This window comes from Bemisia tabaci, chromosome 2 (assembly GCF_918797505.1).
Source record: "Bemisia tabaci chromosome 2, PGI_BMITA_v3".
NCBI classification, from domain to species: Eukaryota; Metazoa; Arthropoda; class Insecta; order Hemiptera; family Aleyrodidae; genus Bemisia; species Bemisia tabaci.
This window is the reverse complement of record NC_092794.1, coordinates 23,750,095-23,776,596: the sequence shown is the minus strand read 5'-3', so window position 1 is coordinate 23,776,596 and position 26,502 is coordinate 23,750,095. Positions and strand designations below refer to the sequence as shown.

Genomic DNA, 26,502 nt, shown 5'->3' with positions numbered 1-26,502 from the left:
AATCGAAAGTTTTAAGTACCAGGTCTTCCATCTGACAAGTCGGACGAGCAATACTGTGTTAATTTTAAAAAGCAAACTCATAAATTGGGAATTACCTTTTTGTGGTTATTTCAATTCAGATAGAGCTGTTATCCGCTAAATATAACTTTATTAGTTTTGTCCAAAAACTGATCATGGAATTTAAATCTTGTTTCGTTCTCAACTGAAATTTTGCGGTTGGTAGAATTATTTACTTTGCCAAGTGAGTATATATTGTTATTTCTTTTCATTATTTATTTTTTGTTATTTTAAACAACCTATTTTTGTTCCTTAGCTCCTGGTCCAGATGTCAAGAAATCCACAGATTATGTGTCAGGATTATTCAAACTTGATATTGTGCCACGGTCTCGTTCATCCATTGCAATAGCAGAGCAGTCTTTACCAGCAGAACAGGATAAAATTTCTCTTCCTGAGTAAGTTTTGAGAGCTAATTTCTCTCGTTTTTTTCTTTGTTTGGTCCGTTTTTTTTTTTTTTTTTTTTTTTTTTTTTTTTTAAATATATTTTTACCCATGGTCAGAAATGCCCTGTCAACTTGTAAAAAGTCTCTGAAAGAATAGTGCACTGATGATTAAGAGAAATTGATAACTACTAGACTTTTTAAAGTTGACATATAGCTGAGCTTTAGACATGTAAGTTTATTTTACTGTCTATTAGTACTGGAAGGTAGACCAGCACTGAGAACAGATCAGTATCACAGAGAGTTGGAACCTAGGCAACCTCAGTGAGGCTTGTATATTTTGTCATCGTATGTCAGAGAAGAAACCGAGGTGTTGTGGATAAATTTCTGTAATTGCACTGAAGCACTTTCTGGCTGACATCACCATCAGAGCAATATAAAAATTCTTGAGCACAAGCAAATTCACAGTTCGAAATTTCTTATCATGTCTAATGGTTTAATAGTGACACCGTTATATATTTGCGATGTGAAATTTCTAACTGTTAATATGTTAGTGCTCAAGAATTTTCATACTGTTCTGATGATGGCGTAAGCTGAAAAGTCCCTCGGTAAAATAAAGTAAATTTTTTCACAACATCTCGGTTTCTTCTCATCACATACAATCCAAAATGCTGTTGTTCCATTTGAACCCTATACATTTTTTTGACTTCCTCATGAAGAACAGTATCCCGTCTGTAGTGTTTCAATATTTCTGCAAACATTTTATTTTTTCATAAGAAAACTGGGGTTTTTTTCTCTGCTGCTGCGTTAACAAGGCTGGTATGGAATGATCCTGTTTTTCCGAAACGGATCCTTAACCTTTGAAGAAACCTTCCCAATTTGGAAGAATGAAAGAAAAGCTAGAGACTTGCTGTGAAATTTAGTCGCTTATTTTAATAAAATGCATAGAGTTAGCCTCTAGTGAACTGCAGTACAAATCAGTTCACAAATTCAAGAGTCTTTCTTCACAAGGGTGAAAACAATCACTGAAAATGTCAGAAAAATTCATGTGATGGCTCTCTTATGAAAGATTTAAATGTAAGTAAGAATTTCTGAAACAGCGCAACTGACATACAATCTTCCATGCGAGAGATGACAATTTTAATAGATACAGCCATTTTTAAAGTGTGTTGCTCCTAACAAAGCAGAGCTGCTCAAGATTATTCGATAAATATTTTTTAGTTGGATTGATGACCGTTTGTAGCATCCCAGAACTGGTTAAATAGAAAATTTGATGATCTTTGCTGGTTGACTTCGAAAAATCTGATTTCAATGATAAGAGAGCAATCAAAAATCCTTGAAGCCTATGAACTTTCGTATTATCAGGGTAGATTTTGGTTTTGCAAAATGGGTTACATTGATTTGTTTTTAACCATCCACTATCGTATTTATGATGAAAATAATTTTCATTTTCAGTTCCCAAGAAAATGTTCTACCTGCCAATTCAACTTACTTTACAACGTCAGAGTGTAAAGCTAAGTTAATAAATCTTTGCAGTCAAACTCAATCAGAGCAAGAAAATGTGCTTGGAAACCTGCATCAGAAAAAGGTTTGTCTTTATTACTATATCATATTTTTTCTGAAATTAATCCATTTTTTTAATTGTATTTTACCAAGACAAAGTTTGACATTATTTGTTTATGAAGAGAAGTCAACTTGGTGTGATCAAACCACAAAATCACTTCAATGGATCGTTTTGCAGTCAAAGCAAGTCTTTTGGACTCTTCTCATCATCTTGTGCTCTGCTTTATGGAATGCAGCATGTGGTTGCGGGTGTCACTTTATGCCACATTTTTATACGTATTGTGACTAGAGTTACACTCGTCAATCACGTCTGCACATCGCACCATTTGCAAAGGACTCGCTCCTCAGTTTGGAACACGTCAGAATCTGCTCAAAGACATTTACTACCTATGAAAGAATTATTTTCCACGCATCTATTCAATTATTATTTTGCAAAATTTATTGAGATTTTGCCGAGTTTCCCTCTCATCTACATTCGGAAAAAAACTTTTACTTTTATCAAAGGAAACATTTTGTTACCCGAAAAAATTGTGACTGATAGAAAGAAAGCATTTGAAAATGAGTTGAGACACCGACCGACTCTTCAAGTTATTTGTATTTTAAAGGCCTCCTCTCTACTAGGAATTTTTGTGACATAAATTGCCACAAAGAGTTGTGCAACATCAATTGCTACAAAGATTTGTGCCAATAAAATTCGTTTTTGAATTTTTGAGAGCCAATCAACTAATTTTGACAAATGAGCCAGATTCAAAAATCCGGTGAGTCTTCTCCAGGGCAGCAAAGTTTTTTCAGTTACAGCAATTAATTTTGAATGAGTCTGAAGTGTTAAATTCCCATTGTTTACTGGGTTTACTCGATTTCTTGCTTGCAATTCAGTGAACACATATGCCTAGTGTAGAGGAAGTCTAATGTAATCTCAGAAAAGTCTTTCTTCTTAATTTTTTTTTTAAATTGATTTTTGAAAAATTTTATCCTGCCTTTTGCTTTCTGGATATATTAGATCAATACTGAACACTTCATGAAGCTCATAAAATGATTTTTTGAAACTATATATGATCATTTAAAGTTTTGTCAAAATTATGGTGTTTTGTCCATCATTAATTGTAAGTATTCAAGTGATAGCATATGAACAAGTCTACTTTTATTTGTTGTTGACGGTAGAATTTTTACTTGAAAGGTCTAAGACTCATGTCTGTTTATAGAATAAAATTCTTTAATGTAAGTAAAGTCTACTTTGAAGGTATCATCATCTTATGGTTGTATTCTGCATCACAATTTCCTTGTGGGCTTAAGCATTTTTTTTTTGTTTTTTGTTTTTGTTTTTTTTTTTTGTTGGTATGCAAGAATGATCAAGTGAGGAGTACTTAATCCTCCTCTATTATATTTAAAGTTCCCTAGGTTTGTTTTTAACATTACATATTTTTAGATGAAGCCGTAAAATTGTTATTTTTTCCTTCCATATTTTTGGCCTGTAAAATTTCTTTGTACTTTTCTCTGTCTCTTAATATTCACTGTTGGAAGATGCAATGATTGCAGTGCATCATATATTTTTAAGTATATTAAGTACATACATATTTTTACATATTTATTTTTATAATTAATTTATTTTTTCTTATTATTCTCTATTAGTTAAATTGATTGAAATTTTTAAGAATTAGTAATCCTTTGTCATGAAATTGTCGTAATTGGCTGGCAGCTTGTATTCAGCTATGTATAAGCTATATATTTTTTTTCTTTTCTCACTATCTGTACAACTTCTGGGTTTTTGGAACAAAATGGGTAAGTATAGGAGCTGCTAAGTATGAAAGCTGTGCGGAAGTAAAAAAAATGTGACACTGACAAAAGAGTACAAGGTACATGGACACGGGGTAACCAGAAATTTTTTATAGGGAACTGAAGAGAATTTCCAATTGGATTGAATTTTGCAAAAAGGAACCAAGAGCATGCCAATGTTGCTTGCTAGGATTGTGCAACTTACATTATTTGAAATTAAATTACTGAAATCATGCAAGAAATTAAATTTACAAAGGTGATTTTTGTCTTGAATTTGAGTATAGTTTATTAGGAGTAAAGATAAATATAGTTCAATGGTCAGTTTATATTTGCAAGGTGAAAAAATTGCACCGTCTTAGTGACATTGGAATGCTCTTGGTTCCTTTTTGCAAAATGCAATCTAATTATTGTAGAGGTGATCTTTTTTGATTAAAATGTTAGGGCACCTGATAACATCCCCTTGATCTCGGAAAGTTAGTCTAAATTTTTTTAGTTTTCTATTTTTCTCCTTCCATTTTTGCAAAAGCATAAATTTTAAGGAATGGCTGCATTTTCAAGACCTCTGATTGCTTCATACCTTTAAAAGGTTCAAAAAGATTATATACCATCCTCTTTGAAATATATGAAATTGTATCATAGTTGGTTCAAAAGTTTTGAACGGAGATATGTATTTCTCCTAGTGCATAACTCATTCTCTATGTGAAGGCTCAAATTGCCGTTTTTCGGATATTCAGATTTATGTATAACATTCCAACGTTAAATTCTTGCTTTTGCTAGAACTTTTGAGTAATTTTTCATTTTGCAAGATCTACTCCTACCTACATTGCCTCAGTTGATATTACACTACTTCAGATAAGCAATCATGCATTTCACTTTTTTAATGATTCTCAAATTTTTGTTACAGGCTGAACTAGTTTCAAGGTTAGACAGGAAGTTAAATGTACTCCGTGAAGAAGCTCTCGCTGTTGCTGAGGAAGGCAAAATGAACGATTTATTAGGTGAAAACGTTAGCAAGCGAGTCAACAGTCTTGCTCGGCCCCATGAATCTGCCAAGTTCAAGTTGCACGTGCAAGAAATTGGCCACATTACTAGTCTTCTATTAGGTTTATCTGGGCGATTGGCACGTGCAGAAAATGCTCTACTTAGTTTACCGACGGATCATAGTGATAGAGTAAGTATTTTTTTCTTTTCATTTCTATAAAACTATGATATTCTAACACATTTTTCAGGACGAAATATAATTTGGTAAAATCAGTTTTTCCAAGGCACCGATAAATTATAAACCATGGGTATCACACATTATGCCTCTCCTACTAACCTAGGACTTTGGAAAAGAGGAGAGTGGAGGAGAGGAATGGGCTAAGCATTGTCCTCATCGATTAAGCTTTGGTCTCAAGGCTGGGGGAGAAGATAAAGAGAGAAAAACTCTCCGAGAATAAAAACCGTGGAAGTTCTTAAGAATTGATGCTGGATAGTTTTCCATGAAGAAAATATAGTATGACATGAAGTCTGCAAAGTTCAAAACTGAGATATGTGCTGAGGGAGTTTTACTGTCGATATGTACTACTACAGCAGAAAATAAATGACTGAACCCACGATTTATATCATGACAGCAAAAATCATGTGCATGAGTTATTTAAAACGTTACAAAACGAATTATTTTGCCTCTCGGATTGAATTAAAAAAATTAACCAAATATGTATCAACTACTCAAACCGCCTACGTTTTTGGTCCATCAATAAATAAGATACTTTCATTGATGCCTTTTCCAAAGAATACAAATCTTCACCTCTTTCATTTTTTGATGTGTGTTTTTTATCATCAAATGTGACGACTAAATTATATCGGTATGTTTACAGAAAACTTTGGAAGAAAAGCGTGATAAGCTACTAGGTCAACTTGAAGAGGCAAAACTACTGAAAGAAAATATAGACAAACGAAGTACGAGTGTCTCTGCTATGTTATACCGATATCTCTCGGCAGAGGAGTATGCAGACTATGATCACTTCATCAATATGAAAGCAAAATTACTAATCGACTCCAGGGAAATCAACGATAAGATTCAGTTGGGCGAAGAGCAGCTTCTAGCATTAAAAGAAACGCTCAATGAGTCACCAACTTGAAGGCAGTTCTTGTCGTCAGCTATCTTTGAACTCAGTCTTTGTGAACAAGCTTCCCATGATGGGAATAGTGTGGACAAGTGATCCAGTGATAAAACGAATTTTAACTAAGTGCATAAAATTGATGAGTGTTCCATTAGTAGTACTGTATCATGTTGGTGACGCTGAAAGGATTTGTTTTTCAACACTTCAGAATCTTGTATGTTCAGAGTGGTTTTTTTTTTAATTTTTCCTAACCAGCAAAAGAATTTCCATCGATTGTTTCAAGCACAATTCAAAAGTGTTGTCGTAACAAGAATGGTTGAAAAGTAAAATAGAACCTCAAAGGCTCTAAGAGGTACGGCAATTGCAACATCGTATATATGCAGTGTAAGCATTGAAATTATGATGTATTTCTCGTTCTCCTATGTTGCATCCATCCCCCCCCCCCCTCGCCAAATTTATCAGTATCGATAGCGTGCGCTTTCTAAATGAAGAATACCTAAGAAATATCATCTAAGCATATCTAAGAAAATAATACATATTTGGTTTGACAATAATGCATAATCAAAATGAAGTTAAAAAATGCTCCTTCCCAATTTTTTTATTTTACTCATTTATATTACAAATTTTGTACATTGTAGTCATAAAAGGTCATGACACAAGTTGTAAAGGTTCTAAAATTCATATATTTATAGACAATTTTTAAAAAGACGATTGATTTATGAACATTCATAAATATTTTTCATCAACACTGTAAAAGAATATTTTAATAAACAACAACAACAGAGAAAGGAGACAAATGCCTCTAAGCCTGGGTACACTCTGCTATTACAATCATGTTATGAGTTCTTCTCTTAAGAAAGCCGATTTGTAAGTTTGTAAGAGCCGATTGGCTCTTAAAATTTTTTCTGATGCCTTAAGAGTCTCTTTTTCTTGTTTTCTAACACCCAGTTATCCATATGAAAGAAACCCGAATGCATTTCTGTGCAGTTTAGTCACATAAGCCTCGCCTAATTGATATTTTTTTTCCCCCTTTAAATCAAATTTCTCTCAAAACTTACTTTTTTTTGCCGCAGCTCCTTCATCAGAACTATATAACTTCAGTTTTGAAGAGTTTTCATCATGTAATTGTAAATGTCTTAATGGATTGAATTTCTCTAAAATTTTAAAATTAAATGAAAATTTATGTTGAGATTTGTATCTATACCTTTTTACAATTTTACTTCTTTTTAATATGGGCGTTCTTAAATCAAAAGGATACATCTCTATAGTGACACGGGCTGTGTCATGAATGAATCTTATGGGTGTCAGGGCGCAAGTCACAATGGAGAAAATTAATTTTGATTCAAATACGTCCATATGGATAAAACAGTTTCTGCTCTTCATCTTTTTTTTATCCAGAATCCTAGAATAGTTATTCAGAACCTCTGAATCTAAATTTGTCGGATGAAGGGCAATTTCTTGTCATTGGAATCATGAATGTCACTGACTTGTTTTCTTACAAACTGATGTATACATACATTTTAAATATTCCAATGCATTAAAATGGAGAAACTTCAAAATTGTTAATAGCTGAAGGCACGCCCTTATTGACCTTAAAAAATTAAAAAGTTTTGAAAAATTGAAAAATGTTTGAATACTTATTGACCTTGATGATAGTTGGCAGAGGACCAATTTAAATTTTTATGTTTTGACAACCATTGTTTTGAGCTGTGCTACTTTTTTGCTGTTCCAGAACGAGATTCTTGAATCGATATTTTATGTGAGTTATACATGTACACAAGTTTTACAGAGTCCTTGAATGATTTTACACAGGTACCGGAAAACCCGTGACTCACCTTGATACATACAGATTGGAACTAACCAAATGTGCTTGTTGAACATAGTTGCCATTAAGTTAGATAAGCATTCTAATTTTTACATTTTTTTTTGTTGTAAATAATAGAATTTGTTAGACTAGGCACTAAGGATCAAAAATTTTCCTATTTGCACTGTATTTTATCAGTGCTCTGCTGTCTTAAATGTATTTATGAAATTTATTTGATGTACGTCAGTCATTTTTATTCCGTTGCAGTTTGTGATTTTGTGTAAATAAAAAAAATACATGCCTAATTTGGTGCTCCTAAAAATTATCGTCTTTTTCCTATGACTCTTGTTCAATTGAAGCTTCATTTCAAATTCAAATATTCTAGAAGAAGCATCACATTGTTAATTGTGATCCTTGGGTTCATGATACAACTAAGTAATTGAAGCGTGGCCTCAGTTACTCACCCAATCTTGATGTCTTTCAAACACAACACAGCAAACCCCAAACCCTCACCCCTCATTTTTTGTGTTGCTGATCATCCATCTTCATCGGATGGTTTGTTGCCTATCCTGCTGATCTACTGAGCAAAAAGAGATTTCAAAATCAAACTTTCTATGTGCCAATTTCGAGGAAAGTAGGGCTAAAAAGTGAATTTTTCAGCAGCAATTTTCCCCCCAGATTGATATGTATTTCTCTGCAATTTCATTGTTGTAGAATCATTAACAGTCTCTTTAAGACCCCTAAGTTCTTAAAATGTGTATCTAAGAGCTACCTTAAAGGGCTGTTGAAGGCTCCAATTTAAAACATACATGGGTACCCAAGTAGTTCGGGGGCCTCAGAAGTGATATACGGGCCCCTGAAGACCATAAAACAATTTTTGTAGAAGTGGCAGCAGTAGGTATTTTTGGAGCCTCAAAAGCCACGGAAGGGCTCAGAGAAATCAAAACTTCAGTATTCAGATTTATCAATGCAGTTTACAAGACATTGAAGGGAATATGAGAGGCCCCATGAAGGGTATATCATTATTAGGACAATTCATAAACTGAATGAATAATGCATTTTCTCAACCCCTCATCCTACAGCAAAGCTACTCTGAAACTCCAAACCTTGAGTAAAAATTAAACACATTGGACAAATTCACCCTGATTGCCATCAGTTTCCACTGGATGTCACTTAAAACCTATATTTTTCTCAAACTCTAGTTTCTGGTTTAATGGTTAAATTTAAAGTATCACATTGAAGTATGTTGTAAAACCAGAAAAATCATTGAAGAACCGTAGAACAAACTAGCTGTAGAACGGTTGCGCTAAGGCCACCTTCCTTGTTACATCATTATTATGCGCAACTACCAACATGATCAAACTGTTGGACAGGGGCACCATTAAAGCTACAAATTCTTAAAAGTTGGTGTCTGAGAAGTAATCAATGTTTCTTTTTGAGGAGAGATCATCCTTTCTTTGAGACTCTTCCTCATCTTCGTAGATATTTCTGAGTGTTTTTGAGTGAAACCATACTGCCATGTTGCACGAGAAACTCAGGAACAGGAGTACTGAAAAAAAACAAACTGAATACTGAAAAATCGGAATAAAATGAATAGCTCAACTATAGTATTTTCATTATTATATCTCTTTCTCTTTATTTTTACCTAAACATAAATAAAAATAAATAGAATTTCAAAGTTTCAGGGATTTATTCTATATGAAGACAATGCATATGTAGGTATCATGAGAAATTTCACAAGCAGGAAAGGCTGATGTTTGACTTGAGATGAAAAGGAGAAGCCCTCGACGCGGCGGTCGGCGTGTAACACATATTAGCGCCTACAAGACTGCACGAATACTTCACGCATTGCGTCAAACACAGTGCGGTCAGCAACGTTCGGCGTGAAACGCATAGCGCCTACAAGACTGCATGAATACTTCACGCATTGCGCCAAACACAGTGCGGTCAGTTTGTTCTTTCATACTTTTTTCGTTCATCTCGTATAAATGGAAGGCCTTGTCCACGCAGCGATAGGTTTACGGAACTTAACTTTCGCGCAAAGTTCCGTGAACTTTTGCTAGTAATGTTGACAGGGCTTCGCAAAAAATGTGTCCAACACGAGTAAATGCGCCTTATACACCCCCCCCCCCCCCGCTGCACGTTCACTTGATGGTTTTTATTGATGTTTCAAAACGAATTAGATTAAGGAGGCGGCAATATACAGGCGGCCCATGGGCGGCAAGTAGGTAAATCCGGCCCTGGTGCTCCAGCGTGTTTTTGACAACTTATTCTCATTTTGTGAAATTTTTAGGGTAAAATGTTCACTTTTCCTTACGAGACAAGGGTTTTATGTGAATTTGAAGTAGTGTGTTGAGGGTCCCGGTACCTGGTGCCAGGGACCCAGTACCTCCCCCCCCCCCCCTTGTGGCGGGCCTGGGTGGGAACACCGGAAAAATCCCGGCTGACAATTGGACGTATTTAAATCAAAGGGAACTATAGCCATTCCGTCATGAGCTGCGAGACCCATAAGAACTCATGCATGGCAGGGCTCATGACACAATGAATACAGTTCCTGTTGATTTAAATGCGTCCAATTAGAGGTGATTTTGGCCAGTTTGTGCCTCTCAAAAAACAACTAATATGGGTCGATCTCAACTTTAACGGCCCGATGTTCACTGTCACGTTTTCAGTGACAGTCCGCCCCTGGCTTCAATAATCATTGAAATTGATAGACAAAGCTATAGACAAAGAAGATAAAAAGGATATGGAGGGTTCCTATTGGTGGAAGCGGGTGGTTGCAATGGACAAAGGAGTCCTTTGTCCATTGCAAACGTCTTTGAAAGGACGTAGGTAATAGACTAACTAACGGCAACTCACGAGAGACCCGATAGTTAGTCCACCATTTACCCCCTAGTCTATGAGAACCACCCATTTCAACCAATAGGATCGCTCTATACTCCTTATGTCTTCTTTGTCTATAGCTTTGTCTATCAATTTCAATAATCGGCCCGCTGTATGGTTTGTGTTATAAATGATCCAGATAGATCTCGACTCCTATACCCACATTCATTTAATCTATAGTGATCTCATATCACTTTCGATGTATGATACGATATCAAATAATACCTTTTATCTCAACATCACCCAATTCTTTAAAATATTAGGCTTTAGCTCTCTGCAATTTGTACCTCTTCTTGATGAAGGAAATGTCGCCTTGTTATTACGGTCAAAAATGATTTCTAACCTGCGGTCGTTGCTGTGAGACGAAATCCTAAACGTTTGTTGTCGTAAAGCCAGCAGTTCCCTAGCTCCTCCACAAGTTTTGCCTGCGACTAAACACGCACTATCTACGGAGAAAGAGCGAATTATGAAAAATATTTCATAGTGTGTATTAAGTGGTACAATTAATGCCACTGCATCGGCGTGTTGCGTATGTTGCATGTCTACTGATTGAAGGGGTACCGCTTATATGAGGTTTTTCATCGCACTGGGTACTGCATTGCCCATCGACATTCGGCAGTGAAACTACCACACCACGTATCTCGCTTTGCGACGTCGTACCTCCCTGTCATACTTCGTTTTTTAAATAGGAAACCACTCAACGTCAATCCTTGAAAACTTCCTTGTTTTTTCCTGTCTGTGCGAGGAAAACTCTGTGAAAATTCCAAGAAATAATATTGATTCGCTCTCCTTCAAAAAAATAAAACGGGAGCAGGAATTTTCAAACACCGCAAACGAGGCTTGTGGAATGTTTCCACCGGCCCTATCTGTCAGACACTTATCGACGGTGAAACTCCTAAACCACGTATTTCGTCTGCGGTGTTTGCAAATTTCCACTCCTATTATTATTTTTTTTCTGAAAGCAAATCGACATCATTTCGTGAAGTTTTCATTGAATTTTCTTCGCACAGAGCAGAAAAATCACAGATATTTAAAGAATGAACGTTGAGTGGTTTTTTTTTTAAAAAAAAATGAAGTATGACAGTAAGTCTGCAACGTTGCAAACCGAGATACGTGGTTTGGGAGTTTCACCGTCGTTATTTTTAAAATCTGCATTTATTGAGCAAATGATGTGGAAATATTGCCATTTCACAGTAAAAACAATTCAAATTTAATGCAATAAATCGCAATTTCATTTCAATATTTTCATTGCACTGTGCTACTCGGGAATTTGTGGTACAATGATCGCGATTGAAAGTTATTATGTTTCATGAACCCGTTAGTAACGTAATTTCAAAATATCTCAAGGGCAGCATGCAGCATCACTGTTGTGCTTGGCAAAAACCTCGACAGAATCGCACCCAAGAGAATCTGGATATCGATCGAAAAAAAAGTACTTATTTTCCACCGTGAGTTCGCAAATCTCCACGCGCGCATGTGGTGTTTTTTCAAGAGAAAACTAAAAACCTACGGTTATTCTCGCATTTTTCGTGAATTTTAGTCCCTCATTTAAAAGATATGTGCATTCAAAGAAATTATGTCAAGGATATATTTTTTTATTTTTAAACCAAAAAATAACTCAAACAGACTTGACAGTTTTGAAACGTTACAAAGGGGAATCGCATTTTTCGACTTCAACCATCTGTATGCAACCTTGTCGGCCTGCAATTTTAGTTTTCACTCAATGATCTTTGCACAGGTAACTTTTTCTCAAGGCGCTTTTTTTCTCTTTTAAGTTATATTTCATGTAAAACTAACACTTAGTTAACTCTTCAGATGAACTTATGAAACATACCAAGGAGTTTTCCATAAACGATCGGTCCAGGAATGTAACCAAAGAGAGCACTCAAAGTTATCAACAATCCCATGAAAATGCTTTTATCTTGCTTCTCTACGCTCCTATAGAATAAAAAAGAGTAACAACGAGTTTCAAAACAATTAGTTCAATAAACTTAACTCTCCGGACTCCAAAAATAACTTAAAAACTGGACTGAAAATCAATGGAAAACCACTGAGAATCTATCAATCAATCATGAGCTGGCCGTAAATTACGTAAAAAATTTGGGATGAATCACGTTAAGGAGTTTTGACGACTGGATAAGGCGTTCGATTATCCAATCCTAAACGGCTCTCTCGCCAGCATTGAAATGATCCGCAAACGAGAGACGCGGATGCGTGGACGGCTCAAAGGGCAGCATTTTGATTGGACCGCGCTGCACTCGCTGGATGCTGATTGGATGGTGGTGATGACATCACACAGCAGCGCCGTCCAATTAGAATGCTGCCTTTTGAGCCATCCGCGCCTATTAAAAGTATTCCGGATACGCGGACGGCCCAGAGGGCAGCATTCTGATTGGACGGCGGGCGCTGCAGCACTCGATGTTGATTGGCTGGTGGTGATGACATCATAGATACGTACTTATAAGGTCTGCTAAGATATCGAAGAGAGCAGCAAGTGCGAACATGGAGTTTTGAGGAAACGGGCTCAGAAGTGGACCGGAAAATTTTATTGAAAGACGCCTCCGTTATTCTTTGGCAAATTGCCACTAATCATCCGAAAGACTCCTAGAAAGAGTTTGGATGGTTAAAAATAGATCGATTTGATTTCAATTACATAAAAAGGGTATTTTTCATTTTTCTGCTAGGCTATTGTTAGGCAAGACAGCCGTAAGTGCTATTTTCTGCATGCTTTCGAGGTTGCGTTTTGGACACGCAACAAACACATCTTCAGGTTAGACATTGGCAGAAGGGGGCGGCGCTTTACTTGAAAGCACTGTTTTCATTGGCTCTCTAGAAAATTAATGTCACTCACTGCTATCTTGCCTAAAATTGCGTCATTTTTGCGCATATATGACTTTTTCGTATGTCTCGATTTTATACAATTAAGATGAATTTTGCTGTTTTAGCTATTTCAGTGATTTCATCTAAAAGAGATCATACGAATTTTGAAGGACACTCGATTTCGAGAATTTGACACTTACTGCTCTCTTCGCTATCCCGGCGGAGCTGTTGTAAAAATGAAACAAACCTGACTGATATTAGGAAACTGGAAACTTTAGAGGTTCCATACGCAAATTTTATGAGGCCAAAAATTGCGAGAAAGGCATAGATATTAGACTGACAGTTAACAGGACACATTCCCGTTCGAACAGAAAACTTGTCTAGGAGTTGTTCCATTTTATTCAGTGACATGAATCCGGATTTGACTGAATTTGAATGACAAGTGCAATCTGAGAACTAAAACATAGCGACAAGTAAAATAATAATGATTCTATACCAGGAGCGTTCTACGTATCCTAAGTTCACTTCTTGATCCGTAATTTTTATTAAGGATTTACTGATATTGTTAGAGCGGAAATCAAAACTGCAGAACAATCGGACGCATACAGGTTAGAGGTAATTTCGTTAATATGAATTGAATAAAAAAGAAGGACGTCACACGCTATTCCTTTGTTTATAACTAACATTTTGATTTGAAACGTGTCTACTTAGTTCTTTTTGGCGTACCTAAAATGCGTCCTATTTGACAACAAAATGTTTATGTTCTGAAATAAACTCCAAGCTCAAAAAAAGCTCTCAAGATGAAGCTTAAATGGAGGGGATATCCCACGCTATCCTGAGAGTCCACCTCTAAATCAAGACAAACTCTCCATGCAAAGATAGGGAGCAAATACATTGACAGGGCTGCCACTTTATTTGGGGACTCGAAAACTGAAAACCCGGCAACCCTGCTAATGTATTTGCTCCCTATCTTTGCATGGAGAGTTTGTTTTGATGTAGAGGTGGACTCTCAGGGTAGGGCGGGATAATCCTAGTTTTAGTATCTGTACTCAATAATAACGTTTAGCATGATTTTTGGACTTCATCAAAGGAAAAAGTGACTTGATTCAAGCAGAAATATGCTCAAATTTACTGCCGAGAAGATTTCCTTATGAATCAATGAAGAGAATAATGCTTGTTTGAAGAGGAAAATATGCTTATGTGAAAAGGAAAGTTACTTACACTAAGCAGAAAACCACTTTCATCCAGTTAATTTATTCCGAATTCAAATTAAAATCTTCTTGACAGCATACAAAAAAATATTTCTGCGTAAATTGAGTCACTTTTTCTCTAACGAAATTAGAAAAAAATTGCTAAACGTTATTAAATACGGATGCTAGGACTCAGTGAGTTTTTGGACTACCGCTCTCTTTTTGTGCCGTAGTATCTTGATTTATTTTGCGAGGAAAGCTCCGTACTCACATAGGATGCCTGTCATTTTTAAGAGCGCCTTCAATTTTGTGTGATACCTACTGCGCAACACCCCTGCTGTGAAATAGTTGCTTGAGGCGCCGTGGTACGCTGCGGTGCGGCGGGCGGGTGGCCAGCGCATTGGCGCCTACTACAAACTTAAGTGGATACTTCAAGCATTGCGCAATGCGTGAAGTTTCCACTTAGGTTTGTAGGCGCCAGTGTGCCTGTGCGTTTTGCGCTGGCAATACGCGCCACTCCGCTCCATACTATGCTCTGCTCTAATATTTAAACTCGCGGAGTCTGCGTTTTTCAACTCATGATTTTGAAATGTTTGCACGATTCTCATTTAAATTGACGAGAAAAAAAATATGTACGCAAGGAAAATGTACAGCGTGTTTTGTAAATATTAAGATGGTTCCGTGTCAACTTAAATTATGAAGGGACCTCTCACCGAGGAAAATTTTTTTGTACACGGCCTCTCCTCTCAGCCATTTCTCTGCTGAAGACTTTCCCTTAAAAATTTCAGTAGCGAGGCGTGAATGATCGATTATCGATATTTCCCTATTTGAAGCTATGGCAAAGAGTCGATTATTACGGTGTTCGTTTCGAATAGCACTGAATTAAAAATCACAGATCAAAGCTATATTCTTTCAACAACGAATGAAAGTATTTAATAGTCTTACCTTCTCGTTGGAAGATACGGCATTTTTGCAACCAGCGTGACAAGGTGAGATGTATGAGTTGCCCGTGATGGCGTGGCAGACAGGGTAAAATTCCACGTAATCGCAATGACATCCAGCATTACAAGTGGTGGTAAAATTCGCGCTATTCCGAAAAAAAACGGAAAATTAGTTTCCTCCAATCGGAGGCTGAAAAATGGATTTCATAAATGAGGAAAAGTCAGGAGCCACTGGCTCTGTACCCATGCAGCACTTTTTAACGGAAAAATTGCGATATATTGGGATCAAGTTGCGATTTTTTAAGATTTTTTGGCGATAAAATCGCTTGGATCATCAAAATCTGAGCAATCATCCTCGATCTGGTCGCAATTTTATCTCTATGAAATCGCGTTCGTAAAATCGAAATTGTACATCAATTTATCACGGGTTTTTGTTCGATAATATTGCGATAAATTGCCGTCGATGAAATCGCGATTTATTGCAAATTTACATGATCAAATCGCAATTTATCGCAATTTTTAATTCGATATCATTGCAATGCATCGACGTCGATAAAATCCGATAAATTCGATCAAATCGCAACTTATCGTCACTTGGGTATTAAAGCGCTCATCGGTCTTAACTGGCTCTTATTTGATACTGCGAGTATGACTAAAGTAGTCATTTTGATTCGTGGATATGCCGTTAAAAGTACTTACATGTCTTCTGTACCAGCTTTCAGACTAATTTCATTTTCCGGACATCCTATGAACAGTAAACTGAGTATTCCACCGAGGATAATGAAATAGGAGACAGCATTCCACGCAGATAGCAATCTTACTCGGGGCTTAAACTTCGAAATAATGAACCCGCTCAGCAGCAGAGCAGGCGCGCAGAACGTAAGACCAACATTACCTATAGGCATAGGAAAGAATCCCAAATATTAAATTCTAAATTTAACGAAAAGGTTATCCCTACTGATAGAAACATTTTTGCTACGTACGTTGAAATCATGTATGTAATAACATTAGTGAGACGATGAGGAAATGGAAAAATGTTTGATTATTGATAAGTGTGTGCCATATTAGTCGTATGACCAATCTTCTTGTGCCATTCCAGAAATGATACCACTGCGTTCTCATAGCAATTCATTCTTTTTACATGTGCGCTGTGCACAATTTCTCCGGTAAAAAACCGAAATTACCTTGCATTGCATGTTTATCTATCTACACGGAAAAAAATAGGGTAGTCGACACAACCAGCGGCTAGTTAAAAATGCGCAGCTACCGTGCGGTAAGTTACGTAACTACGCGTGCACTGGTAGCTGGCGCATTTTTAACTAGCCGCTGGTTGTGTCGACTACCTATTTTTTTCCGTGTATACGGGGGAAAAAGTTCTTGATTTTGAACACGGAACTTTTGGTTTATGTGGCCGAATTTTCGGTCACAGAAACCGAAGTTCGGTTTGCACGACTGAAACCCTCATTCCTCTGGGTAGAAAAAGTTCGGTGTTCAATATGAACCGAAGCTCACTGTCTTTCATCGAAATATTTTCCTAAGTGTATAAAATCTATATTACAACGAAGTATGGTATCAATCCGTGGTTACCTGTCAAAACTGCATGCAGAAAGACTGTAAAAAGCGGCCAGGGTTTCCTTAAATGAAAATTAAGAGCCAAGAGCTCAATCTGGAAATGTTAAGCTCAGTGGCGTGGCGTGAATTGCGATGTATCGATTGTTGTGCCATTTAAAACTATGGTAAAGAATCGATTATTTAGGTGTTTGCTGCGAACACCCTGTTTATCGATCCTTTTCCATAGGTTTAAATGGCATAACAGTCGATGTATCGCAATTCACGCCACGCCATGCACTGGTTATCTGAGTGTAGCTGCAAATTATGTGCAAATTTATTTCAAAGATTCAACCATTTAGGATTAAGCTTAGCAAATGGGTTTATAATTTTCACGACGTACCTACGTATGTAGCTGCGGTAGAACTTGGTATACTGAAAATATTCCTCATGTATTTCGGTAGGTAGTAGATGTATGAATGGTACCCGAAGACAAAGAATATATTTGCTAAGTAATAGTAGACGACAATAGGTCGCTTTAACAACCTTTTATAAGTGGAGATCAAACCTGAAATGATCAATAAACATTTTATTTCAAACATACTATGAAAACATTAAGTGCATTCTGGTGAAACAACTTTGATTTTAATTAGTACGTTTTGTGAAAAACGAATAGCTTTCTCATAAATGAATGACGATCGCACTTAACGCAACAAGAGCAATAGTTCAGGCAGGATTATGTTTGATGGGAAGGGAAAAAAGTTCCTTCCACCCTTGTGCCAAATATCAAATTTCAAAATTTAATGAATTAATTTAAATAAAGCCGTAATGATTTGTGTTACATGAAAATAAATATTACAACTTTTCCTTATCTACTTTCAATTTTAAAATGTCTGTTTTTCCTTTCACTGTAAAATTTCGTCGAAGTTGTGGTCAATATTGTAGCGAACAGTGCATCACGAATGCTTGAAAATCAAGTTTGAAGTGCTTGAAGTTTTCAATTTATAAAATGAAGTATGACAGGAAGTCTGCGACGTCGCAAACCGAGATACGTGGTTGCGGCCTTACACCATCGATGAGGTCTCTTATCAAATGAAAAGTACCTATGTTCATGTACCTTTAATTGATGTATTCTTATTTGTAGATGCCGAAAAATTCTCTCTCCTTTGTGAGAGCGTAATGCCTTCTCTCCGCAGCCCTGGGTAATTTTTTCGGGAAAAGACTTAAGAGGCACCCTACGATGAAAGTCATGGTTCCGATGACCAACCAACCTATTACGAGAAGGAAAAAACATCGATAAGTTAATTGGACGTATTTCTGCCAAACGGAACTATGTGCAATATGACGTGAGCTCTGTTATGCATATATTCTTAAGGGTCTCAGGGCTCATGTCTTAATGCACATGATTCTGTTTGGCAGAAATAAGTCCAATTGATCCGATAAAGTTCGAACAATATATCGATGGTGAAACAGTAAAAATTATAACTCGTTCGCGATGCTCCGATAGCTCGGCTCCTTTTTTCCTTTTTTATTTTTTAGAAGGAAACCTCGAGTTGGCAACATCATGGCTAGAATTTTCGCAGAATATCTTTTTGAAGAGAAAAAGACCACTAAAATTTTCAAACAGATGACGTTCGATAGTTTTTCGGGTAGAATTTAAAGTATGTGAGGAAGTCTGCAACACTGCGAACCGAGATACGCATTTTTGTCGTTTCACAATCATACAAATATTTGATGTGTTGAAGTTCAAAACTGAAAAGCGTTAAATCGCAAATTAACGGTAAAAAACTAGTTTTACGAGAAGCAGTTAGTGTATGTAGAAGTTTCTTAAGTTTTGTGAACGTTTTTCCTACTAAGAAGGAGTGGCTATGATTTTACTCTTTTTTTATTATAATGGCATCGAAACTTGTTTCCGTTAATTCATTTGAATACACTCGCACGCTATTAGCAGTAGGGTATTACCAAATAGGGTTGGTTAATTTGTAAAGTGCTAAAGGGTCTTCTTGTCTTTTGATTTTATTTAAGATTTTTCACTTAAATACCAATTTTTACTACTTTAGTTTAATAATATACATAATGGTACATAAATACATATGGTACATAATGTTACCTTAAATAGATAATTTTGAATAACATATTCTTAAAAAAATATGTCATTAATTCCACTTTTGCAGGTCATTAAGTCCTATCACTCACTTTAACGTTGTAAGGATTTTAAAAAAATTCTCAACATTTTAATTACTCTCTGAATTAATGTAAAATATTCAGCAGAGAAATCCATAAAAGACAGAGAAAACCGGGGAAATTCATAGAAAAAGGACTTTACTCACCCATCCACCAGGCTCCGAGCCATTTTGGGTCTGTTGGGCTTAACCTTGTTTCTTTGTATGGAGTGACATATCTTTTTAGGCAATAACCTGAGAGTTGAAAACTAAGAAATGGACTAATTTCGCTGAGTAAATAGCTCAGACCTGAAAAAAGACCCATGGAAGTTAATAAATATAGCTGCTTAAGCTCTCTGATATTATCATTCTATAAAAAGGATCCCTAAAAAATGAGAGCATAAATTATGGAACTATTTTAGAAAAGAAATCTATTCAACAATTGGAGGCATTTTAAAATTAAACTAATAATTTTGTGCGATTACTGGATTTTGACTAAATAAGATACAATAAAAATCATGTAAAATTTGCAAAATAAATACGGTCAGTTTTCCTACATTCAAATTAAGTGCTGAAGGCAGTTAGCAGCGTCACGAGTAGAACTAGTTCCATAAGATAAGTTCCATCAGAGTTTCGCGCGTTCATGACGGCGCAGAGATGCAACTATTTGTGCTGGATGGATGTTTGTGCTGCATCTGCAAAATTGAAGGCGCTATGGCGCGAGGCGTGATTTTGTCATGCTCCGCTATATGCGCTCAATGAGCTGTCACTCAAAGTCGGGAGAAAAGTTAAACAACGAGAGCCAATTACATCTCTTTTATCTTCGGCTGTCTTGCACACGTGTAGCCCATGAAGCATCCGTATATAATTAAGACAGACGGAACCAATACAACATGTAAATAAAGCAAGGGAAAGAAAGTGCATTAGTGACGGCAAAGAGATACAATTATTCGTGCTCAGGCTCGCCACAAGGGTGGGGATACTGGGTCCCTGGTGCCAGGGCCCGGGCCCCCGAAGGGCGCTTACTGCCCTGACACACCACTTCGAATTCGCATGTGACCCCTGTCTTGTGAGGAAAGGGAACAATTAACAAACCTGTTTGATTTCAACCTCCAGCATAAATTTATGTCATATTAATAGCCATATATATTCTAGGAAGGAAAAAAAAAACTCAGATTCAAAACCATGACTAATGACTTAAGCAATTACTCATTACCACTTATTTGGTTGATTTAATAGTTTTCATTTTTGCTTACAAGGAAGACAAGAGACTCTGAGAGCTTTATGAGGAAAATGGCAAGATTATTTTCTCATCTTCATAAAGGGAAAAAATAATTTAAAATTTTAAAACAGCTTATATACTCAATCGCAGGTTACATTTTCCGACTCAGAAAATAAATATAATATTTATTTCTTCAATATTTCCCACGTCGTGAAAAATTATGAAATATTCCATCGAAATTTTATCCGTCCTAAACTCGAAATATATTAATCACAACACCTCTTCAGAATGTGACCTCTTCAGACCTCTTCAGAATGTGTTTTGTCTTACTCATCATCCCTGCTGTCTTAGTTTGTTTGGTGTTATCGTCCAAGTACGCTGGGCCGACGGTTTTGAACAAAGACGCCCCCACACCAGCCGAAAGTTGCGCTGCAAACATAATAACTTGCGGCCCAAAAGAGCTCTCCACCATAGAGCATGAACCGGTTCGGCTTTGACAAACCTTTGAGTCCCGATCTTCCGCTGAAAATTAATGATGGATACAATAATAAATTATAGTCAACTTTTGTGAATAAAAAAGTTAAAAATTAAAAAATCAGCTTTTACAAATGCTTTAGAGTTAATCGGTCGTTTTAAAATGTTTTTGGAGGGGGGGGGGGGGTCAAATCAGCTTGAAGTTGGCTCCTACTAGACTGATCTAGTCGTTATATCATTCGATGTACAACACTTTTCGATGTCTGTGTCAAAGCGGACACATAATGACCCCCATATTCACGCACGAGTAGTGGAATGTATATCATTTTAAAAAATTGAAATTTCTCGTGTACATAATTTCTTGTTTTCGTAGGGTAATTCGCGTCACGGTTTCTGGCGCGGTCGAACTGGCATGCGATATATGGATGTATTTCTATCAAACTGAACTATGTGCATTAAGACATGAGCCCTGATACCCATAAGAATATATGCATTACAGGGCTCACGTCACAATGCACATAGTTCCGTTTGATAGAAATACGTCCATATCACAGCAAACCACATCAGAAACCTTGACGAACCACCTTCATGACAAAATCTTAATGAAATTACAAAATATAAACTCTGCACAGAATTTGGACAAGAAGTTTCCTTTCGTCCCTATATGTATACTGCTCCCTGGTCGCTACGCGGCCGAATTCCCAAAGGGCGCTTCGCGTTCTCTTAGGCCCGCTTCGACAAAAGAACTACTAAAAAAATTGAAACGATTTCCATACCTGATTAAGCTTTCAAAAACTTTTAAAATAGGATATTATGCGGTTCTTACTTGAAGGATTGTCTCCGGCACCATAAATGAAGTAGGGCGAGGCATGTAAGAAAGCGCATAGTGCTACACAAAACGCTCCAACAGCTATAATCCGAGGTCGATGTCTAGTGCCTGCAAAGTAACTAATAGACCCTGCTAAAAGGACCTGTGTCACCTCGGTCCCAGTGAATATGATACCTACCAAAAATATGAACAGTTGGACAATATTTTGCAATCGGGAGCTACAATTTCTGGTTTAGTTTAGAGACAACGTGTGTGCCATTAGTTTCCCTTTGCGCATACATGTATTCACGGATGAGCAAGAAGTTGCAGTTTCGAACCGCAAAATTTAGGCCATTTATAGATAAAGTTGGTTTACACGGTGCCCAGGGTTATACGGCCAGATTGTAGGATCGTCTCCTATGAATAAAGATATTATTTTTTTTTCCATAAAAACAGGAAAAGCTTGTATTTTTATTATTTTATAGAGAAGAAATAATATATTCATCTTTTTTCTTCCATAATTTTTTTCCAAAAGTGCCTCAAGCCGCTATGTCTCTTCCCTCAAATTCTCCATAACTTTTTTTTCTTTCTTCTTTCATTTTGGCTACGGTTATGTACTCATAATAAATGGCGGCCGTCCATAGCCTTCAGAGTTCCATTGATCTATGGTTTTAAAAATATCAACATTGACATTGTTGCGTATAGATCGTATTCAATACATCAGACGGGTGAGATTGTATCGATATCGATTGGTTCAAAACATAAACATAGCCTCAAAAATAAATTCAGATATCTGAGAGAACGGATCTTTTGTAACAGATTTTTTATTCTTTTGAATACCAAATGCCAATGCAAAGTGAAATAGTCAGAAAATTTCTCATTTTCAGCTTTTCCAATTAAAATCCTTAAAGTTTGGTTTGAGGTTATGTTCTATTGTTTTGAACCAAACGATACATCGAACCGTTATCGAATACGGTCTATTAAGGGATTTAGGCAGTGGCGAAGCGTGAATCGTCAATTATCGATATTATCACATTTAAAGCTATGGCAAAGAATCGATTACTAAAATGTTTGTTGCGAACACCCTGCTAATCGATTATTTCCCATAGGTTTAAATGGTAGATAAATCGATTTATCGGACAGGGATCGTTCAAAGAGAAAACTCGCCTTCCGTTCTTGGAGCCCTTAAAATGCGCTTTAAATCTAAGATTTTGATATTTTCGAGGCCATTTATGAATTTAGCTCTAATATTGCTTGGAGTTAGCAAATTCTATGTGAGCCATGGTCTCTAAGTGTCACCAAAATTCAGAAGAAACCAATGATTTCCTCAAAAGGGGGGTGCTGTCAGGGCCGGATTTACCTACTTACCGCCCATGGGCCGCCTGTATTTTGCCGCCCCCTTCTCATTCGTTTTGAAACATCAATAAAAACCATCAAGTGAACGTGCCGAAGGGGGAGGAGTGCATAAGACACGTTTACCTACTCGTGTTGGATACATTTTTTGCGAGAGCCCTGTCAATACTACTAGCAAAATTTCACGGAGCTTTGCGCGAAAGTTAAGTTCCGTAAACCTATCTCTATGTGGATAAGGTCCTCCGCTTATAAGAAATGAACCAAAAAATTATAAAGAACTAACATAAATGTGGTTTAATAATTTTAACTTCGGCGCCGCTGCGCTGCGCTGATCGCACTGTTTTGCGCAATGCTTGAAGTATTCCTGCAGTCTTGTAGGCGCTGTACGTTTCACGCCAACCGCTCCTGATCGCACTGTGTTTGGTGCAATGGGTGAAGTATTCATGCAGTCTTGTAGGCGCTAATATGTGTTACATGCCGATCGCTGCGCCGAGGGCTTGTCTTTTTCATCTCAAGACCTCGTCATCATTCCTTTTTGCGTTGAGCTCCAGGCCAAATTGCGTGTTTAGTTCCTCTCTTTACTCTACTAATTAAAGATGCTATTTCTTGTATCACCGAAAAACGACGAAATTAGAAATTACTACACTCTCAGGAAGAGAGATTTCGTCCCTTTTTCTCATGGGTAGTTTTTCTGAATCCGATTTTTTCTATACCTACATTTAAAAAAATTGCAAAATTTGCCGCCCCCTTTTGCCGCCATGGGCCGCGGCCCATGTGGCCACCCCCTTAATCCGGCCCTGGGTGCTGTAGCTTTGATTAAGGCACTTTGGATGAAAACTTATGGAGGAATTGAAAATAGTTCTTATTTCGACCTGTTTGATCGCCCTTGTAGTTATTCGGTTTAACTCTGGGTCACCTTGTATTTCCTCGGAAATTGAATGTCAAAGGGTTTTTAAAGAAAAACTTTTCTTCTAATTTGGTTTACTTTATTATTTGATCGAATTATTAAGATAAATTGTTGCCTCTAGGACAGCCAGTTCTCGCTGCTACTAAACTATATTGCTACTGATGAAAAATTTAGGGACGACGAAATTATTTCTTGAGCATAAAATTATCAAAAATAAATTAGTGATGGAGTAATTACCTGTATTAACGTTAGGTATGCTGAACCGTTTTTCCACCGTTGCTATGGTTGCCGAATAATACGTGAAGGAAGCTGTGAGCATGGATGAAAGAATGCCAAACAAAACTGCAAAAAGCGTTTCATTCGCACATTTTTGCAGAAGCTTCCCCCGGAAGCACCAAATTCCACATGTTATGGTTTTATCAAGCTTAAAATCTGAAATTTCTGAGGACTGTATTTCTTTGAATTCCCTGTCCGTCCAATCGGGCAAAAAAATGTCCACCTCATCAGATTTTATTCGGCTATTCATTGGATTGCCATTATTATCTGACACCATCCTAAATCATGAGGTAATAGGGTCTTTATCAATTTTTGTTCATGAACGTATAGTGATGTGCGATTTTATAACGCATGTTGAATATAAATATAAACGGAGTATTGAAAAGGTATTTTAAACTTTTTTTTCAGAAAAAAACTTTGACACAAAAACAATGTTGATAAAAAGTTCAATGTATTATTGAAACATAAATTTTAGAATCAAACAGATTATTATGAAATCATCGTTACTGGACAGGTTTAACAGCACTAAAGAGGGCAAACAAACAAATACATTTTTATTTCAATTCTCTAATTTTGTTAGACGTATCATCCAACTTTGTGTTACAACGATAGCACCGAGAGAATCGTCGGTAGATTTTAAGAGAGCGACATTTTTTATCGCTTTATTCCAGCTTTTTTTAATGTCTTCGTCGGAGGTGGAAGAAGTGAAATTAAATAATAACTCTCACGTGTATCAAGTATGATCGATGCTTGTTTAAAGTATGTAGATAAAAGTGTGCCCCCTCTAGTCTTCGTATAACTTTCGGTGTTTTAAATATCTAAACTTAATAGGCCAAGAAAGTCATTTCTGAAATGAAAGGAGAGAAGGATCCAGAGTAATTAAAAAAACGAAGCTAAGAAGCGTACTTACAGTTTTCCATCATATAAAAATCGAATCAAGGGAGGCACGTCACACGTAAAGCATTGCAGGTTGAACACGAACTCTCTTGGACTGTATGCGTCTTTCAAGTGCACTGCTAATTTTACACGATAAAGCCCACTTACAAATGGAGAGAGACAATTTCCCAGTAAATAGAAAAGGACAACCGGATAAAGTCATGAATTAAATTCGCGACCATTTTAATCTGTGCGATATAATATTCCAGTAATCTCAGTTCAACAAGAGAAGTGGTACAGGCGAGATTTTATTTCTCGAATGTCGTTATTATCGATGATAAATACAAATCAATATAGCGCGTTTTCTCTGAAGAAAGTGTTAATTATACATGTTTTACAATAAATATTGTGTTTTGATGCAGATTAAGTCGAATGGGAGCCTTTTCGAGAGATGTGTGACCTTAAAATTATTTTTATAAATCGCGATCGTGGGTATCGCGCATATTTCCAATGATGTACCCACATTTTTGCAATTGTTTTTCTCCTCAAAATGCATTAACTTGAACTGAACCAAAATAAAACTCTCATTTTGATTAATTCTAAAGTATATAGCCCTCCCTTCTCAAAAAAAAAAAGTAAAAAAAATAAGTCCTTGGATAAGTATCATCCTTGCATATTTGTTTACCGTATCAGTCTTAATGCTAAATCACCAATATGCAGTGAGTTTAAAAGCAAGTATCACTTTATCATTTTTAAATTAATAAATATGCCTATAGTAGTCCCTGCAAATTGTACTGATCGTGAGTAAAAAGATGGCGCGTCGTTATTTTGCGGTAGAATTTATAAAGTCAAATTAACCACACGCATTAACGTAGTTTTCGTAGGTTGTTTTAATTGACTAGCAAAATGCCCGTGACTGGAGTCACTGGTCTAGAGGCTGCTAAAATATCTATAACCCCGAAAAAATGGTGGTAGGGGAGCAAGAAATGCCATTAAAAAAAAAAAAAAAATGATAACATCGATAGAAAAATGAGTCGAGGGGAGAGAGTGATGGAGCTAGAAAAATGAGCTGGGGGGGGGGGAGGTAGAATAAATGCCGCAAAAAATTAGAACTAACCTAGCAACGATTAAAAAAACACAAAAGAAAGAAAAAAATGAAAAAAAGAAAAGAAGAAACTGAAATAAAACATCAGCTGATAGCAAGCAAAGGTTACCAAGGAAACCAAGGAGTGGAACTTTCATAATAGCAGATTAGTGGAAAACAGCGTAAGTAGGTCACTTACGTTATTTACCGCTTATAAGTAAACGGTAAGTGCGATTTAACCAAAAATCTATACAGTTCTTTATAAGACCAAAATGG

At 36.6% G+C, this 26,502-nt stretch overlaps 2 protein-coding genes across 7 annotated transcripts in view; one reads left to right on the top strand and one right to left on the bottom strand.

The window, feature by feature from the left end:
- LOC109043565 (uncharacterized) overlaps positions 1 to 8,004 on the top strand; it is a 433,004-nt gene extending 425,000 nt beyond the window's left edge. For all 4 annotated transcript variants that reach the window (XM_072296982.1, XM_072296980.1, XM_072296983.1 and 1 more), the window contains 4 exons: positions 314 to 452; positions 1,893 to 2,025; positions 4,678 to 4,944; positions 5,633 to 8,004. In XM_072296982.1, coding sequence (XP_072153083.1) covers positions 314 to 452; positions 1,893 to 2,025; positions 4,678 to 4,944; positions 5,633 to 5,896 — 803 coding nt within the window. In that variant the 3' untranslated portion in view covers positions 5,897 to 8,004. The remainder of the gene's footprint in view (positions 1 to 313; positions 453 to 1,892; positions 2,026 to 4,677; positions 4,945 to 5,632) is intronic.
- An 818-nt stretch (positions 8,005 to 8,822) lies between these two features.
- Positions 8,823 to 25,804, bottom strand: LOC109041434 (solute carrier organic anion transporter family member 74D). Of its 3 annotated transcripts, XM_072296987.1 has the most exons (8): positions 18,182 to 18,322; positions 17,468 to 17,632; positions 16,216 to 16,411; positions 15,521 to 15,662; positions 13,633 to 13,841; positions 12,400 to 12,503; positions 10,909 to 11,011; positions 8,823 to 9,231 (listed from the first exon to the last, which is right to left on the bottom strand). In XM_072296987.1, the coding sequence occupies exons 2-8, from the start codon at positions 17,514 to 17,516 to the stop codon at positions 9,153 to 9,155; spliced, it is 882 nt and encodes a 293-aa protein (XP_072153088.1). In that variant the 5' UTR covers positions 17,517 to 17,632; positions 18,182 to 18,322; the 3' UTR covers positions 8,823 to 9,152. The 3 variants fall into 3 exon arrangements, with proteins under 3 accessions (XP_072153088.1, XP_072153087.1, XP_072153089.1); XM_072296986.1 differs by lacking the exons at positions 8,823 to 9,231; positions 10,909 to 11,011; positions 12,400 to 12,503; ... (1 more) ...; positions 15,521 to 15,662; positions 16,216 to 16,411 and adding exons at positions 19,395 to 19,535; positions 20,779 to 20,970; positions 21,749 to 21,925; positions 24,228 to 24,544; positions 25,177 to 25,800 and having other exon boundaries at positions 17,495 to 17,632; positions 18,182 to 18,335; XM_072296988.1 differs by lacking the exons at positions 8,823 to 9,231; positions 10,909 to 11,011; positions 12,400 to 12,503; ... (3 more) ...; positions 17,468 to 17,632; positions 18,182 to 18,322 and adding exons at positions 19,397 to 19,535; positions 20,728 to 20,970; positions 21,749 to 21,925; positions 24,228 to 24,544; positions 25,177 to 25,804.
- Between the last annotated feature and the right edge of the window lie 698 nt (positions 25,805 to 26,502).

Coding starts and splice junctions, on each gene's coding strand:
- LOC109041434 (XM_072296986.1), bottom strand. CDS start 24,543: ATGGTGTCAGATAATAATGGCAATCCAATGAATAGCCGAATAAAATCT. Junction 20,971..21,748: donor TGCCGGAGACAATCCTTCAA/GTAAGAACCGCA, acceptor ATTAATTTTCAG/CGGAAGATCGGGACTCAAAG. Junction 18,336..19,394: donor GCTCGGAGCCTGGTGGATGG/GTGAGTAAAGTC, acceptor TTCTCGTAATAG/GTTGGTTGGTCATCGGAACC.